General features: G+C 38.3%; 1 protein-coding gene across 3 annotated transcripts; it reads right to left on the minus strand.

Annotated features, from left to right (window-relative positions):
• Positions 1-588: 588 nt before the first annotated feature.
• adamtsl2 (ADAMTS-like 2) lies at positions 589-15,050 on the minus strand. Of its 3 annotated transcripts, XM_056744860.1 has the most exons (19): positions 14,746-15,050; positions 11,144-11,246; positions 9,302-9,444; positions 9,055-9,130; positions 8,710-8,812; positions 8,430-8,575; positions 8,117-8,237; positions 7,937-8,017; positions 7,012-7,187; positions 6,329-6,656; positions 4,343-4,697; positions 3,475-3,575; positions 3,279-3,405; positions 2,431-2,644; positions 2,200-2,355; positions 1,834-2,004; positions 1,580-1,756; positions 1,362-1,506; positions 589-1,260 (listed from the first exon to the last, which is right to left on the minus strand). In XM_056744860.1, exons 2-19 carry the CDS (start codon positions 11,243-11,245, stop codon positions 1,139-1,141), a joined length of 2,844 nt encoding a protein of 947 aa, XP_056600838.1. In that variant the 5' UTR covers position 11,246; positions 14,746-15,050; the 3' UTR covers positions 589-1,138. The 3 variants fall into 3 exon arrangements, with proteins under 3 accessions (XP_056600838.1, XP_056600840.1, XP_056600839.1); XM_056744862.1 differs by lacking the exons at positions 8,710-8,812; positions 9,055-9,130; positions 9,302-9,444; positions 11,144-11,246; positions 14,746-15,050 and having other exon boundaries at positions 7,937-8,002; positions 8,107-8,237; positions 8,430-8,570; XM_056744861.1 differs by lacking the exons at positions 8,710-8,812; positions 9,055-9,130; positions 9,302-9,444; positions 11,144-11,246; positions 14,746-15,050 and having other exon boundaries at positions 8,107-8,237; positions 8,430-8,570.
• Between the last annotated feature and the right edge of the window lie 3,951 nt (positions 15,051-19,001).

The following is a 19,001-nucleotide window of genomic DNA, read 5'->3' on the forward strand; positions in this document are numbered from 1 at the left end:
TTTGGCAGGTTTGAGTTCTTATGAGGCCAACAAGTGGCGTCAGCTCTTATGAAGAGCAGGATTAAATCCAGGGCTATGTAAAATTAAAACAATTCAACAAGAAACAGTGTTATTGTAGTTTATTAGTTTGATTGTATTTTTCTATTATTAATAAATATTTTTAAATGTTGTTTTAAACAATTTTGTTATGCGCTTTTGTAATTTATTATGTAATTATGTTTAATATGGCTATACAGGTTTAATTTTATTTAGTTTCAGTTAAAACTATTAAATTTCTCATAAACAATATTAATTTACTAAACATTTATCATCTTCATTTACTATTCTATTTTCAGATAGCATGTAGGCCTATTTTTTATTTCAATTAACAGACATGTCTTAATAGTTTCATGTGATAAACATGCACAGTGTGTGCATGTGAAAAAAATGCTTTGTGAATTTGTTTCTGAAACGTTCAGCTCAAATATATAAAGAATGAACTCATTAATCTAACTTATCTATCATTTTAGAGGCACACTTATGTACAGGACAAAAAACTCATTTTTGTGTTGGAGTTAATACAATATATTAGGTTTATTGAGTCTCAGTCAAGCAATATATATAGTGGATACAATTTTGTTTTTCAAGTACGGAATGACTTAGTTATGTCAGGTTCTGATAAACCCACTCTCCAGCAAAATCAGATGACACGAACATGAATGAATACAGAACGTCTGCTCTAACCAATAAATAAACATTAGCCTAGCTTTGGCGATCTACTAAAACAGGCTAAAAGTAAACAGTAGAGAGTAAGATCTGCAACGGGTCGAGGCTCATTCTGTGTTTGATGTACAGTACTAAAATCAGCCATCTTTTGTCAGAGGTAATATTCAGTATTGACCTCCACCCCTGCCAGAAAATAAATCTGATCAATAATGAATACTTTATCACATGAATTATAATCCTCTGAGCAATAACCAAATAACTTAATATTTCCTTAATGTATCCCGCAATACCAGGATATAGTCATAAAATATGTAACATAATACTGCCATTAATGCATTCAAATACTCTTTCAGTCAACTCCTTTGCTTTAATTCTTAACTCTTTGGCATTTGAGTGCTGCAGGGTGGCACCCAACTGATGTCTTGGTCAGGCACTAGGAAGCACGTAGATTACGGCAGGAATGGCAACAGGCTTTGCTGTAATACCAGTGACTGCAGAGATTGACCTTCAGAGCCAGCGAGCAGTTCGTGGAGGACCGATCCTGACAGTTTTCATCTGGAGAAGCAACGTGTCAGTTACATTTCATCTTATAGAACATATTTACAATAATACATAGCTTGCTGTACTGCTTTAATGTTTAGTTTGCAAAGTCCCACCTGGAGGTTCGGTGGGGCAAGGCTGGAGTGCGCACGTCTGCTTGTAAACCGGCTTGGTGAGAGGGTCGCACCCGCGAACGATCTCTCTTCCCTCGTAGCACTTCACGTCTCTCATTCTCACGCCGACACCGCAGCTCTTGGTGCACTTTTTGAAAAAGCATCGATGTAAACCTTGCGTATTGAATTGATGATTCTTACACTGAAATCTAATTGTTTACCTCAGACCAGGGTGTCGTGTACCACTTGAAGCAAGGTCTTTCAAAGCAAGTGTCCTCATCTGCCGGTCTCCTGCTGACATCACATTCCTCGTCACTGTGAATCTGGACCTTCCCGCCCGTGATGCCCATGCACGACACGGTCCTTCTCTTCACCCCTCGCCCGCATGTTGTGTTACACTAACACAGATGAGAATGGTTACTGTATAAAGCCATACTAGTCAAATGCTTTTCACACAAACTCTCATGATCCTCACCCTCTCCCAGTCTTGGGCCAGCCAGTGTGGAGGACATTCGTTGTCTCCGCAGGGGTGAGTGGCCAGAGGCTTGGTCTCGTGTGAGCACTGAGACTCGGGGACCACCCGGCCCTCTGGGGTCTTGCAGTATACGTGCCGCACTGTTTTCCCGTGCCCACAAACGCCCGAGCACTGAGTGGAAATGAAGAAATGTGTAAAAATATCAACATTTAACACTTTGTTTTAGATCTTCTTATCACATTGTTACTGCATAAAATGTGCTCATTAAAATGTTTACATTTTTAATAATCTTACATCTATACAGAACATAAAATTTTTCAGGTTGGATAGAAAATGCTATATATGTGCTTTATTGTCCTTTCTCACCGGTCCCCACTCCGACATCGTCCACTGGCGTTCACACGGAGGGCCAGTGCAGTTTTTAGCTGATGGTGGGCGTGTTGCCTCATCACATGCGTGGGTCTCATCTGAGCACCGGACCTCACGGGTAACCCCACTTCTGCTGCCACATTTAGCCGGACACTGTACAACAAACAAGATGACATATACGTAAGCATTTCCCGTAAAATAAATATTATCACAAGTTTTGTATCTCACCTCTGACCACTCGGCCACCTCCCACTGAGGGCCACAGGTGGGGCTCTTACAGGCCCGGCTCTCTGGGGGGCGCTCTAACTGCGCCTCTTTGCACAGGTCACTGTACACGGAGCTGTCCAATCCAGGAGCCAACATCTTCCAGCAGCGCACGAGGCGGAACTGAAAACCTTCTCCACAGGTGCGCGAGCACTCGCTCCAGCTACTGGCCTCCCACCTGTGTACAAACCAATTGAAGGTTCTCTTTTGCGACTTTGAAAAGTCACACATACAGACGACAACGTTGTCTAAACGATCCCGCGGAAACAACTAAAAATTGTGTACATCCCAAGAATGAACCCCAAAATGTGTCAAAAGACGAATTTAAGCAGAGAGGATGCTGCAACAAAATACTTTTGGCACACACAATGCTTTACATCGCCATCTGGTGGTCAGTAAAAAATCCTACACCAATTGCATCATTCAGTTGTTTTGTTCAGTGGGATAACAAGGTTAACTTGTACAGTATATTTAATATATAGGCATGCAAGTTTGTGGTTGAGGAAGGGGTACATTCAGACAACAGACATTCACACATCTTTTTAAAACACCGCTGCTGTCCTTCGTGATTTTTTTTGCCATAAACTACTATTAGCCTATTAGTGTGTCAAGACCACTTCGCTATACTGCTATAGACCTCTTCGCATGACATCGCAGAGGTGTTTCGAGATAAGGACAGTTGTAATGTTTTAGGAGTAGTTTTAGGAGTAGTTGCACTGTTCCCAGTCTATCTTTTCTTCATATTTCATCTTAAAAGAGAAAGCGTGAACTTGTTTCTTAAAGCTAGAAATTGAATTTCTTTTACAGTTCACCTGGGCTGGCATTCCCTCCCGATGCAGAAATCATGAACAGGCTCTGGACGGGTCACAGCATCACAGTAAACGTCATCCACCTCAATGCCGTCGTACCGCACGCACATGGCCAGTGATTTCGACACACCTATTCAGAAAAGAGCAATGCTTGAAACAGAAACGTGCACGCTCGAAGCTCTAATGTCTGGACCCGTACCTATTGAGCATGTCATACTGCAGGGCTCTTGTGAGGACAACTTCCACCGATACATGTCAGCGGCACTCGGTCTGTTCTTCTGAAGAAGCCTTTGGTTATTCCTGAAAGAAGAAATATGAAACCAGTCAGACTAGGCCATGGTTCAACCACCTGTGCTGTATATTAAGCAGAACGTTCACGTTTGTTGATGCCGAGAGTGACACTCCCGTCTTAAAGTCGTAAAACCGTTAACATTTTCACCATTCCTGGTCACACTTGTTACCACAGTGCTGTTAAAGATTGGAAAACGGCGCATCCCGTCAACTCGACAGAAGCGAATAAAACTTGTTCCTCCTGATAAATTCCTGACGCGATGAGCCAGAGTGATCTATGGAACGCTTCCCCCAAAAAACAAAACAACTTGAATTATGTTTCTCTGAGAGTCGTTCTTCCTAACGTTGGCCCTTTCTCTTTATCCACCTGGAACCTTTCGGAAGCGAGGAAGGGCGTTTCATGAGAGGTTCTTTACGATCTCTGGCAGTGGGATTTGGACGCAGCTGAGGGAACCCAGAATGAATTATAAATGTGATGGAATGCAATCCCGCCAGCTTTCGCTTGGCTGTCTCTGCGCTCTTTGAATGTCTCAGGCAGCGCTGAGGAAAACGCAGAGCCAGAGAAGAGTCTTAAGCACATTGTGTTTTCCCACGAGCACGCCTGTCGTACCCCAACTCAGGTCATCACATTAACTGATGAGGATATCTACTAGTCCAGAAAAATGGTTGGACTTGAAAGAATTTGATGAGAAATGTTTGAAATCTCTGACTTTGATATCTTGATATTTTAGAACAGTGTGTAACATTGAGTAGATTCAAATGGCTTTCGACGTTACCTGGTACGATTTCCACGCCCGTTGTTCCGTAAACTGGTAGCAATGCTTCTGTTCAGGAGCAGGACATCCCCCGTGTCATTTCGCTGTTGGGCCAGGGTGAACTCAAGCAGCGAGCCATTCAGAAAGCCTGTTTGCTCAGAACTGCTGTAGTCTAGTTCCAGCGGCCCTGCTTCAGTGGATGAGCCATCTTTAAAAGTATGAAGCTGATTGGTTGAGATGTTAGCGAGAACACCGTCAGAGCCAGGTCGCTCTGCCAGCAGCACCCTCCAGATGAGGTTTTTGGAGTCTTCGGCGGGTCTGTTGACCGCCCCAACATCAGCAGCCGCCTCTCCATTGCGCCAGCTGCAGTTTCCCTCTTTAAAAACCAAACATAATGGTAAAATCAGCTTATTTCTTTTTTAATCATACATATATATGTTCGTTTGACATTTTGATTCAGTTATAAATGTTCCGTTGACTTTTGTGTGCCAATACAATATGTCAATGTGGACCAACGGTGTTCTTTCTTACAAACATTATTCAAAATATATTTTTCTGTGTTCTGCTAAAGAAAGTAAGACATACAGGTTTGAAGTGACAAGAGGGTGAGTAAATGATGACAAAATGGTCGTTAATGGGTGAACTGTCCCTTAAAAAAACTGATACAGGAAGTTCTTCTGGACCAGCATTGGATCAGCATTGTTTACGTTTTCTGAAGTGGACATATGCAAACATGACTTTTTCATTATTTTAAAATAATTTTTCCTAGAGAATGAGTGAGAATCAGTTCTCATTCGGTTAAATTTAAGTTATTTAACTGGTTAGTTTGAAATTAAAGCAGTGAGGAACTTTGTTAACTATACCTTAAATACCTTCTATTAACTTGTACTACTATTATCTATTCAGCACATGGTCATCACTGTTAATTATAGTAAACAATGGTAAATAAATGAAGCTTTGTTACTTTTTAAAACAATGATGGTGTATGTGTCATTTAATGCCCCACAAAACTGCATATGCATTTTTTTTAAGGGGGGAAACAGAATCACAGCCTTAAAGGTGCAGTTTGTAAAACCGTAGATAGCGGGCGCACAATCAAAACAACAACAATGCCGTAGCTTGATGACGCTGTGAACGAGCGTGGAATGATAAGATCTGTTGTCTTCGACTCCACTGCTGATGGCCATCAATCAGACGGGAACGAGAAATCATGTTAGTGGATGGGGTAAAGTATTATTGTGGTCCTTAAATTAGTGACTGCTGGAAAAATGCTAGTGCCTTGGTAGACACTAGACACTACTTCCCCATTTGTCCACGAAACTGTTGTCATGCGGTTTCTACGTCAATAAATAGGCGGTTACAAAGGATAACACGGATATGACGCCATTGACAGGCGACTGCACACATCCCCTTGTCACTCTTTAGATTGCCGATTCTCTCACGATTTACAAGTAGTTGGAAACATTTGAGATATTGTAAGTACTCAGCTGAACGAAATGTATAACACTACCCTAGTGGTTTGATACAAACTGCACTTTTAAGGCAATGATATTTTGTAAATAAATCCTCCATAACAACATCTCATTATAATCGGTATCAGATTTAGGGTTAGGGCAGCAAATGACTGTAATCTAGAGTTCAGCGGAGGAAAAGACAGACCTCTCTGAATTTTTCATCCGCTGTGGCTAATCTTTGTGTCATATGCATTATAAAGGATTTCAAAGGGACGGTGGAAAGAGGCATTTTTAAAAACTCAGTGACGATTGTCCAGTGAACCATGCACTTTATCTCTCTTCTCTCCCCACCGCCCCTCCAGATATAGCAAAAGCATCTCTCCTGTGCATGAACATGATGCTTTTAGAACTGAAGCTGCTCTTAAAGATATTTCATTTTTAAAGATATAAGGTGTTAGGCGAGCTATGTGAAGTTTTGATGTTTCCTGGTCCGCTGTAATCACAGTAATCTTTCAACAGTGTCTCTGAAAACAGAGCATATAAAGATGTTTACCTGTGTACTGGACTGGTGTTTGGTCAACCTGCTCACAGTCAATGACAGCTGTCTCGTACACTTCATTAGTCTCCTGGCCAGGCTTCTGTCCCTCCATAGCTCTTGGCCCTGTGTCCTGCATCTGTACCTGGTTGCCTTCCATTTCAGGCCGTGCTTTATCGTGCACACTTTCATTGTGCTGTAAAACACTCCCAACTTCCACAGAGAGCAGACTGGATCCATCGTGAGGGCCCTTGTAAACGGGGGGCTGGGGGACCGAAGTGAGAGAGTCACGCATCATTGTGTATTCGTAGGTGATGTAGGGATTTTGCCCATTTTGGTTCCAGACCTTAAAGGACACAAAAACAGAATATTTAAGAGAAATATGTTTTGATAGAAAGTAAATTAACAGATAACAACATGTAAACATTTCCCAACATGTCTGTTTACATTCGTTCATGAAGCTCTGACAATAAAGGTGCGCTGTTGCTGAAATATCCAAAACATTTCCTTTTTTCCTGAAATAATCGGTTGTCCCACGGTCATCTGTACCAGATTTAAAGGAAAGTATGAAAGTCATTCCCCATTGGGCGATGCATCACAATATTACCATTTGGGCTGCACTATGTCAAAGCCATGGTTAGCCAGCCAGTGAGATTACCCATGAGCCCTTGGCGGCGAAGGGAGGACCACAGCTACAGTACCAGAACATTGATGGGCTGATCGATGGGCCCTTTCGACACGATGTACTCGATCCCCGTCTCGTACACGTCTGTGGGCCGTCGGTATTTGAAAACTGTCCCTGCTGCGTGGAAGTTCTGCGGGGTGTCCACTTTATAGGCACCGTTGAAGAAGAAGTTCCCCGCTTGGTCAGTCACAGCTGTTTATTTAGAAATGTTGCCTGTTATATTATATTGATGTAATTGATAGTATTTTTGTCATTTTTTATTACAAATTTGTAAAATATCAGTTCAGTTTATTAAAGAAAAATAATGATACTAAGAAATTAGCGAATTTAGTTGAGGTTATGCTTATAAAATAAAACAAATATGTTTAATTGGGTAAGAAAATTAACTTTTAATTAGCAAAATTTTGTTTATGCTTAGAAAACACAAACGGGTTAAGAGAAATGTAATCTTTTTTTTCATACCCCACTGGTAGATTCTATTTCTTGTTTTAAGTATAAACTTTATTTTCTTTTAGAAACAAATAGTTATATGCCACATGTAAATGTATCTTGATTTAAGAATCTTTAGATATCTGTGCAGAAAGCTTATTTTAGTTTACTAAAACTGTTTATTGCAATCAAATAAAATGTACTTAATGAAAAATTTAAATGGTGCAGAAACAATTAACCGAAATAAGTTTAAGTTAAAATTATAATAATAAAAAAAACTAAAATAAAATAATTTAATTTAATGTAGAAGTCTTAAATAAAAAAATATATAATGACGAAAGTATATAACAAAAATTGCTAAAACTTTACATTTAAAATAAAATGAACATGAAAACGAAAACGTCTAAAAATAAAAGCTAGTATAAAATATTAATAAAACCAAACTATAATAAGTCTGTTAAAAAATAATAAAAATGATAAAAATCTATTTCTTTCTAGTTTCAGTGGCTTACCCAGTATATCTGCAGACTTCTTCCTCTCAATGATCTGGATGTCCCAAGATCCTTCTGGGATCTGAGCTATGAAAGAATACCCTTCAAAAAAAGAGGTCATTTAATTTGGATTTTTAATCTGCATATATAATCTGTATCTATAAATAATAGTGCCACTTTCTATGAAATACCTGACATTACCCAGAGTAGCCGCTCGACGGAAGTTCCCGGTAACACGACTGCAGCTGCTGCCGTCCCCCTGACATACACCACACTTATCCAGAGTGTTGGGTGAGAAGAGGACGCCGTCACATCCGATGGGCTGACAAATAATATGACGTTATTTTATTTTATAATGCATTCATCCTGGTGTATAAAGTTTAATGTTTACATATTTGCTGGTTTGGCACTGAACTAGCTTCACAAGCTAAGACATGGTGTTCACACTCCAAAACCTAAAATGGACCTGGTTGACCATCTTTCAAGCAGGGCTTTGAACCTACAGTAACCTCACCTCACATCTCCCATCCACACAAACTCCCCTGTAGTTGCTATACTTGCAGGACGTCCCGTCACGTGCAGGCACCATCAGCTGTCTCTGCCCATCAGAGGTGGTGCAGTGCAGGTCACACGGATTACTGGAGATGTGAACATAGTCATCTACAGGAAAATGAACAGAGAGTATTGGTTTTATGTCAATAGATGTAAAGCTCAATTGTTAACGCATAGCATAGTGCTTCCATAACATAATGGCAACGTTCTTAAAACATAATTTCATTAGTTGGATAATATACCGGGATATAACGGTTTCCAGTGGTAGTTCTTTCCATTGTACACCTGAGAGTTGAACGACCAGCATTGCTCTTCTCTAAAGCTTCTTCCTGTAGCAGGACATTCCTGTAATTCGTAGACAACAATCTGTTGAGTCTCTTTGGTTTCCTTTGTCTATTGTAAAACAGAACTTAACCGCTTTGCGTTTTGCCTCAACTGAGTAAAACGAGCGGTAATTATGCATTTACAGTAAGACCCAAGTGGAAGTGGAACTTGAGGCTTGCTGTGGAGTCTGGCATCTGGGATGGATTTCTATTGGACTCAGCATTGTGTATTGTGCGTTTGAGCGTGAGATACTGTGAGCTGACCTTCGCATTGCAGAGATGATACTTTTTTGCGCTGCCCGTGCACGTCATGTTGTCCTTAGCGGTCGCTGTTTTCTTTCTTGGGAAGAAATATTTGCATTGTTTTAGTTTAGCAACAGTTTAACCTAATGCCATCTGTTTCTATCTCTTTTTCTGGTTCCCAATCGTGATTGAAGACATCACAAGAAGAAATTATTTTCTTCTGGCTTGCTTTGACGGAGTGAAATTCTGTTTAAGAAAAACCATTGACCTTTGCTTAAGACAGTGTCTCTCTTGAGACATGACTCCTCCTCCGCAGGTACGCGTGCATGCCGTCCATTTGGTCCATTCTCCCCACCAGTACGTGATCACTTCCAGCCTTTCCTCCAGACTGTTGGATGCTACACCATCCTCCTATGTAGGGATGTCAATTTTTATTAATTGATTATCATTACAATTATTGACCACACTCAAAAAAATGATATGTTCAACTTAATTCACTTTTTATGCCAACAGGTTTCACATGACTTGATTACGTTGAATTTAAGTAACATTATCGATTTCTGTAAACTTAAGATATACTTACATAAATTGAATGCAAAGATGTTTAGTTGAATCTTTTTTGAATTTTTGTTTTAAATGATTAACTTGATGAAGTTCAACTATGCAAAAATGAATATTTTACACTAAACCAATATAATAACACCCAATTTTAATCGATTAGGTTATTCAATGAAGGCATTCAAATATATTTTTTGATTTTATCCATTTTTTTTACAATAATCAGGAAAAACCTTCATTTTGTCATGGTTTGACCAAATTTTCCAAAAGTTATGTTGAAATAATTTAAGCAAGGTTATTTATTTAAAAGTAAGTTGGACAAAATATGGAGAGCTCCATGGTGCCAAGTCCACATAAAATAAATGTCTAAGATTGTCAATGATATAAATGACCATTTTAATTCATAAACCATTGAATCCTTTCAATGATAAAAATATATTTTGATCTGAAGGCATACAGTATGTCTGATTATAGAACGGTCGATTAATCGATCATCGGTTAACTGTTAGCATGTGTTCACATAGATATAAACAGAGTAGACTGAGATCTGTGTTACAGTATTTTTATTTTTAATGTTATGATGATATACTGATACAATGCAGTGCTCTGATTTCAGCATTTAATCATCATTTTGGCAAAATATCCAACAACGGTGTACGAATTGTCTCTACAGTCTGTTTGCCTCCATATTTAAAAAATTACAGATTATTTTACGTACATATCTTTATGTGGATCAAAGTCAAATGACGTCGAATTGACATTTCCCCTGAAATCGTAGCTGACAGCTCAGTTTATTTAACATTATTTAAGCTTACGGTGGCTTAAGGTAAGGAAACACTCTTGAACACTGACCTTTGCACAATAACTGATCTTTGTTTATTTTTAGGCTACGGGTTGCAACTTTAAGAAATGTTTTAAAGGAGTAGATCACTTTCAAAATACATTTTTATGATAATTTACTCATCCCCAGATGTTTACGTTAAATGGTTGAAGGTCAAAATGACAGTTTCAGTGCAGCTTAAAAGGGCTTTAAACGATACCAGACAATGAATAAAGGTCTTATTTGGCAAAACAATCGGTCATGTTCTTAAAAAAATGCTTTATGAACACAAATGCTTGCCTTGCTCTGTTCTGCGACGCACGAAATACGTAGTACATTGAAAACCTACACATTCAACTTGTAAACACTGACTAGGTACTTCTGCCTACGTCCACCGTGACCTTTTCAACGTAATAACGTATTTTGTGAAGTCATGAATGCGCTTCGCAAACCAGATCAATGCAAGCATTTCTGTTTAGAAAGCATATACTTTTTTTTTAAATGACCGATCGTTTCACCAGATAAGACCATGATTCATCCCCACGGTATCGTTTAAATCACTTTGGATCGGCAATGAAACTGTAATTTTCCTGGAATGTTTTCATCAAAAACCTTAATTTCTTTTCGAATAAAGAAACAAATTCATAAACATCTTGGATGACATGGGGGTGAGTAAATTATCATGAAAATGTATTTTGAAAGTGAACTACTCGTTGCAAGAACATTACAAACCTGTCCTCTGCTCGAGAGATTGCCCAGAGACAGAGCCAGTGTTACCAGACCAAGCAGCACCAGACTGCTCTCCCCGTACTGGGCCCTGAACCAGGTCCTCATCCTGAAAGGATAGAATATTTAGAGGAAGGTAATATTTTCTCAAAAGAGAATTTAGGTTCCATAAAACGTACAGTACACAGTTACCACGAAGGAGTCGCTCCAGACATTTAATAAACATTTCAAGGACACGTTTGCATGAATAATAGTAGTGGCCTTTTCACACTTCTTCACACAGGGTCCACGGGTTAATTGTCATCCCTGGGTTAATGCTTATATCTGCATATTTTAAAAAGTCAATAATATATTTGGTAATATTGCAGTTTCTCCATTTTTAAGATCTTACTGTAAAATATATAGACACACACAGTAAAGGAGGTCTTGACACAGCTTAAGTGTTCCATGACGTGACAAAACGTCTTTGCACATCTCTGCATTCAGGCATGTGTTAGGGAGACAGCAGTACAATAAAACCGCGCAGGAACGGCATTAATCACATTCAGGCGCTTTTCCAGGCCTCACGTCTCCTCATCAGACCTGCACGTCCAATTAGGTAGACTCCTTAAAGTAAGCAAACAGATCGTCTCATTCTGTTTGCAGTCTGGCTTTTTCTGGCACTAAATATTGGTGACAGGTGTCTTAAACTACCCGCAGGAACACCTGGAGTTCATTATCCGTCCCAGACACATCTGGAGCGCTGCCAGCTCGCCAAACACCCGTCTCCCACAGACAACGCGGCCAGGCCGAGACAGACCTTCCTCTCCTGAGCTTCCCGGGCCACGAGAGAGAGTAAACACAGTCTAACCCCCACTCCCCCCCTCCCCTGGGGCCTCCGCTCAAGGGAAAATCTGCTGCCAGGGAAAGGAGGTGTTTTTCTTTCCCTGGCAGGAGTCAGACAGCAGTTCCAAGCTCTGTCTGAGCTGGAAGCACATTCATCGTTGTCCAAAAGGGATTCTGGGGCGGGTTGTACCAATCATTTTTACGCTTTGTATACTGCATTTAGTTTATCCCTGTTACAAGCAACATCAACCGTATGGTTAATGTTTTTTATTCACAATCGCATTTATGAAGAAGGTGCTATTTGTTTTTGGAATTTTATAGAAATATATTATATGGGTAAATATATTATACTTTAATACACAAGGTTTGAGTTACACATACATAAAATCATTCATTCAAATCTTAATTCAACTTCAAATATGTCATTCTTGAGAATTGAGGAGCTGTATCAAATATGTGCATTAAATATTGATTTCATATATTTATTTCAATTCTTAAAATTGTATTTTTAGCTTGCACAAAGTTATATGTGATGGATAGGACTGTTCTAATTTCGCTGTGCTTTGTATAGTGACAATAATGAATCTTGAATTTAAAATATATAAAAATTTATGCTTAAGATATGTTTAAACAATGTCTAAAGTAGTAATTTTTTTTACTACTGCTTAGGTTGTAACTTACCTACAGTAGAGGCTACGTGTAACTTGAACATGGCTGATGAAACCGGCCCTGAAACTGAGGGACCAAAAGGGTTCTTCACTTCAGAACAAGTGTGAGCCTCCAACACAATCTCAGGGAAAATCTGAACTATTTTACGAGGTGGCAAATTTTGGCAAATTTGTATGAATTTCATAATCAATCTTTTTCAACAATTTGGTACAATTTGCCTCGCAGCAGTGAAATTTTGTTCAGGGGGTTCATTTGGTTTCAAGTAATTGTACGTTTTTGTACGATTTATAACGTACAAATTTATACGAATTAGCCACCACATAAAATAGTTAGGAATTCCCGTGAGATCAGGTCGGTGTGCTCAGGTGTCTTCAGCACAATGTCATGGTAATTCATACCTATTTTACGAGGTGCTTAATTTTATTCATATAAATTCATACGATCTTATTTGTACGTTTTGATCTTAAATGCTTTCTCGCCATTGATGTTAGGTTTAGGTGCGGGGTTAGGGGTGGGGCTACTAATATTCTACTAATCGTACGTTTTTGTATGATTCACAACGTACAAATTCGTATGAATTAGCCACCTAGTAAAATAGTTACGAATTCCCGTTAGATCATGTCAATGTGTCTCCAACACAATGTAACAATAATTATTAATTAACTATTTTACGAGGAGATTAATTTGTATGAATTTGTGCGATCATATTTGTTCGTTTTGGTACTAAATGCTTTCTCGCCATTGATGTCAGGTTTAGGGGCGGTGTTCGGGATGGGGCTACTTATATTCTACTAATCGTACGTTTTTGTACGATTCACAACGTACTAATTCATATTATTGAGCCACCTTGTAAAATAGTTACGAATTCATGTGAGATTCTGTCAGTGTGTCTCCAACACAATGAAACGATAATTAACTATTTTACGAGGTGATTCATTTGTTTGAATTCGTACGATCATATTTGTATCTTTTGGTATGATTCGCTTCAGCGCCTTTGACATAAGGTTTAGGGGTGGGGCTACGGAAGGGGCTTCAGTATTTATTATTTTCTAATAACCCTACTTTTTGTAATTTTCGCATCATAGGATTTCATATGATTTGGCTAGAAAAGCATAGCAAAAAGTGTCTTGCATGATTTACATGTGCATAGTCTTCAAGAGGCCGAAACTTTGTAATGGTCTGGACATTAGTAGGCAATTCTAAAGTTCATGTTCTATGGGTATGAAACTTAGCTAGCCCTGTTATCTGGAAAGGTTAGTGGTCAACAAGTTTGAAACTTCTGAATAGTTTAGATAGCCAACTTAGTTTTAGTAAATAGTTAAGGCTGAAATCTGAACTCACTGTCGCCATCTCCATTTGAAACGTTGAATTGCAGGTTACTTTCTTACCGCGGGCGGATTTGCTGCGAAATTAAACTTGGCAGCTCAAATTATAAATCATTATTACAAGTTTACCCTTGTGGACCGGTGAGAGGAACTATGATACTGATTTTGTTTTTTATATTTGATTTAAGTCCTTGCAAGTAGGAACAAGTAGGAAAACTTGTGAATTGTTTTCAAGCTTAATAGCTGTATATCAAACACATTTTTCTCTTTTGATTGCATTGGACGTTATGCATGAGCATGAGCTGCTTTCTGACTTCTTGTGGTTTCTCTCCTCCATTCATCATCGAGCGGGATTCATTTCAGTAGCTGTTTCTGAGCCTAATAGCAAATTAATTTTCCTCTTGATTTACACATTATCAAAGCCACACATTAATATTCTTCTTTCAAATGGAGCCTTTAAAGTTTTCAGATGGAATGAGACTGCAATATGTTACTTTACTTATCTACACTTTCAAAATGAACATTTTGGCTGAATTTAGATTATAGCAGGAAACTTCAACTTAACCACAGTCCTACAGGATCTTTACTAAATGACCATGACTTTAAGGCATTTGAGTTTCATGCAGCTCTTGACATCAGCAGTCAGGTCTGTTTGGGTTTTCTTTACTGTGGAACAAGTGTCTAGTCTGCTTGGCTTGTCCGGTCTCTTTCAAAACATTCTGCACTGTTAACAGCTGGTCACACACACACACACAGACAGAGAGAGAGAGTAAATGTTTGTTCTCTTACCTGCAGTCCAGGCGCAGTTTTGAGTGCCGGCTGGACAGTGTGGGTGGTGATGGTGGTTTGAAACGGTGCGCTCTGAGGATGTGCTTGTAAAGAGGGTAAGGTGTGCTCCCGCATCCCTCCTCTCCCTCCCCCTTGCTTCAGGAAGAGAGTAGCAGTGCTCGGGAACGCCCACGTGAGAAACGCTTTGCCAGCTGGTGCCAAGCTCACGGGCTTCTGCTGCTGCTGTGTGGAATCGAGCCACAGTGGCACAAACTCAGCCAAGCTGCTGTCTGCTGGTCTCCGCTCAGAGACAGACAGGGAGGAAGTTACTGTTTCCCACAGAGCAGCACCCCCCCCCTCCCCATACCCCTCCTCATCACAACAGCCCGTTCGGTCTGAACCCCCCTCTCCATAAGAAACCCACGCACACACGCTGTCTGTCTGTCCTAGATCATCATCTTTTACGCTTCCCGCTGTACAGTAAGACTGTTATACATTGCACACTTTTCCAGAAACACAGCACTCCAGAAAATAAGATGTAATTAGAAGATAGAGATTAGAAACTCAACTGGGCGAGAATGTAAAAAAGTTTGATTTCTTAAAGGGACTGTTCACCCAAAAATCTGAATTCTTTCATCGTTTACTCACCCTCATGTCATTGCAAACCTCAATGACTTTCTTTCTTCTGTGGAACGCAAAAGAAAATATTTTCAAGAATGTTGGTTACCAAACAATATCGGACCTCATAGACTGCATTGTACGGACACAAAACCACAGAGACATTTCTCAAAATATCTCCTTTTTCTTTTATGTAAGAAAGTCATATACAGGTTTTGAATGACATGAGGATGAATAAACGATGACAGAATATTTATTTTTGGCTGCTTTTATATCTAAACATATACAGTAAACCTATTGAAAACCGGATTATATTTACTGCGAGATGCAAAGTGGTATAACCAATAGACAAACATTGTAGGACAAATAAATTGGAATCAAAATAGAGTTTTGATATCTTAAGACATGTCACTTCAGTGTAGATATTTTTGATTAGAATAGATTTCTTCGAATGCTCACGGGTGAGAGAGGAAGTGAAGATGGATGGAGAGAAATGTTTTGGGTCGAGACCACCATGCCTGCGTGTGACGTGCGCATTTATAGACCACATGTTCTCTGGGCTGCCCGTCTGTCTGCTCTGTACATTAGAGACGCTTCGCTACACTTAAAGCTCAATCAGACACTCCTCTCACCCCAGATCACCGATAGACATACTTCAGGAGATTTGCACAGTCTGGAAGTCTGGAGGAACGCTCGCGTTTTGAAAGCATAAAAGACTGTTTGTGTGTGTGTGAGACGCAGAGCCTTTAGTACTTAAGGTGAATTGCTGTGTTGGAAAAATGCGTATTGGTTGTTATAAATAGAGAAAATAGGAAAACGTTTTTTTCCTTTCAGTCTAAACTGCTGAAACACTCTTTGTGTGTCGGTGAAGTCCCATAAAAATGTGTATTGTAGGAAAAACTGGTGGAGGGACAAAATAATGTAGTGGCTCTGACTGGCCATTCTTATCCTGTGTAATGTAACACACATTTCACTATATTCACAATCCAAACAACTGTTGTTCTCACACGAGAGGCGTGTCTCATTCTACAGCATCTGATCTGGAACAATGAATAAACTCTGAAATGCTGACTGATCTATGACTGTTTTCCAGCAGTTGAAACCTTCTAAAACATGTTGTTACTGGCACAGTGACCGCTACCAAAACCTTGTATTTTAATCCCATGAAATGTAGACTAAAGTCGCATAAGAGCATCAAAGAAGTCATAAAAACTGTAAAGCGTAAAAATTATGATATCTTATCATTTATAATATCCTAAATACTGAAATGATACTATTGACACGTTTTATTTCGCACAAAAAAGAATAAATCCAAATATTCTATCTTTGACATGCCTTACTCTGAAGACATCAAGCATATATTTCCACAGAATGTTCTTTACATTAAGTAGGAGGATTTCTTTTAAAAAACCATACAGGCCTTCCCTCCAAAGAAAACTTTAGCTTGGTCTCCTATGCCTTGAATTTTATAAATGTAATATAATGGAAAACAATACATGATATCAAATAAGAAAAAAATCTAAAATGTTTTATATATATATATATATATATATATTCTTATTTATAAATATATGTTTAATTTATACATTTAAGAAGAATTTTGTTCCAAAATACATCTTAAATTTTATTATGTGATCATGTTTCAATTGTGTTTTATTGTGTTGGGTAGCTGTAAAAAGTTATTGTGGCTTATATCAAAACAAACCAACTGTAGTTTGATTGATATGAATTGGAATGCACAATAAAAACCTGATTTTTAAAAGAAATTAAAAACGTAATCTCATTTTGGAAACAAACTCTTCAAATGATATATTTAATTTTTATTAATAAATTGTTGCTCCACATCTAATTAAAACACAGCTGCACTCTGCACTGTTGTGTTAAAAACAACACAATCTGTGTTATTTCTTAACATATCTCTGTGTCTAGGTTTATTTGGCACATCCTTTTTGAAATTGTGTCTTCGATTTTTTCAAGTACTTCTTAGGACCAACCCTGCATGTGAAATTGCCCACTTCTATACTGCATAGTATTTAAAAATCAGTGTGAAGCTTATGAATTGTCCGTGTCCGTAACCACAAGTACACACTGCCTCTGCCAGAATATTTCATTATTCATCAAATGCTAAATTTTTATCCCATAAGGCCATGGGAGCTGAGGAGCAAACCATATTAATATAGTTAATCAATTAAATACAGTAAAACTGTGAGCTGGAAAAATTATTTTCCATCAAACAAATGCTGAACTTATTTTGACAGAACCCTATTTGATGACAAAGAATGTGACCACAGCAAAACATCCCAGTGAAAGTATAATTTTTTACTTTCAGTATCTGAACTCAAAGCAACTCTTCATTCCAATCCTCACTGACAGCTCAAGACACTCATCTCTGTATGCGATGAGGATGGTTTCCTCAAGACTCACGTTACAGTCACTCAGAGAATGTGTGGCGTGAGGAACTCTCTCTCTCTCTCTCTCTCTCTCTCTCGTTCTCTTGCTCGCACAGCACACTGCAGCCTTTGTGTTCCCTGCACAGGTGCAACAGCTGAGCGCAGCTGCGAGTCGAAAGCCACAAAGTCCATAGCAAGACTCTCCCTCTCGCTCAAAATAACTAAACAAGCGCTTTCCTAACTGTTGTGGACTGTGTGAAGTGTTATTTAGGGAGTTGTTGAAGCCACATCAAATAAGCCGCAGAATACAGAAATGAGACGGACATGTCGTTGTGTTGTGTAGGTTGAAATCATCATTTGACTTACAGAGAAACAGGCCTTCTTGCAGTCTTTTACTGTGCTACGTTTCAGAAAGACTTGTGTCAATTAGAGCAAAGTGAGTCCCATGTGTTTCATTTTGATGTTGCTTAATTTGTCGCTGACATCTGGGTTTATATTTAAGAATATACTCAGAATTAAATGTAGATTACTTGTTGTTTCAGAGAGGTTTTTGCAGAATAAATTATGCACATAAAGAAATATGAACAAAATTAATTTGGAATTTATTTAGATTTGGATTATAATTGAAACTTTTAATATATATTTTTAAGGATTATTTTCTGATATTTAACAGATATTTACTTTTTGAAGACACATTGAATATATCATCAAATGTAACTGTGGAATATTTTACCGAAAAAAATCTAATTAAATTTTATAATTTACTGGCCCTCATGCCATCACGGATATGACTTCCTTTCTTAAACTAAATGCATTTTTTATATATAAAATAAATAAATATATAAACAACTCTAATGCAAATTATTATACAGTAGGTGCATGTAGAAAATGTTATGTTTGAGTTTATTTAGTGACATTGAAACCAAAACAAACCCAATACAGTGCTAAAATCAAATATGTTGTTTGACAACAAACAAATTGTTGTTGTTGAGTGAACTGTTTAATTATGTTATTGTATCACAATACTGTGATGTCGTTCACCAGCCAATTCTAAAGTGTGCACTTTGTTATTATTATTCTAAACAAATACCATGTTATGTTAATAATTTAAAATAAATGAATATATAATATTTATATAATAATATCTTATTAATATAACATCAATAATATTATATATTTTAATATAATTATATTATTTAATAGTATTTAAAATATCATTTTTTCAGACCTATTAAAAGCGAACATGTCAAATATCCACATGTCTGGCAC

This window comes from Triplophysa dalaica, chromosome 4, assembly GCF_015846415.1.
Source record: "Triplophysa dalaica isolate WHDGS20190420 chromosome 4, ASM1584641v1, whole genome shotgun sequence".
Lineage (NCBI taxonomy): Eukaryota > Metazoa > Chordata > Actinopteri > Cypriniformes > Nemacheilidae > Triplophysa > Triplophysa dalaica.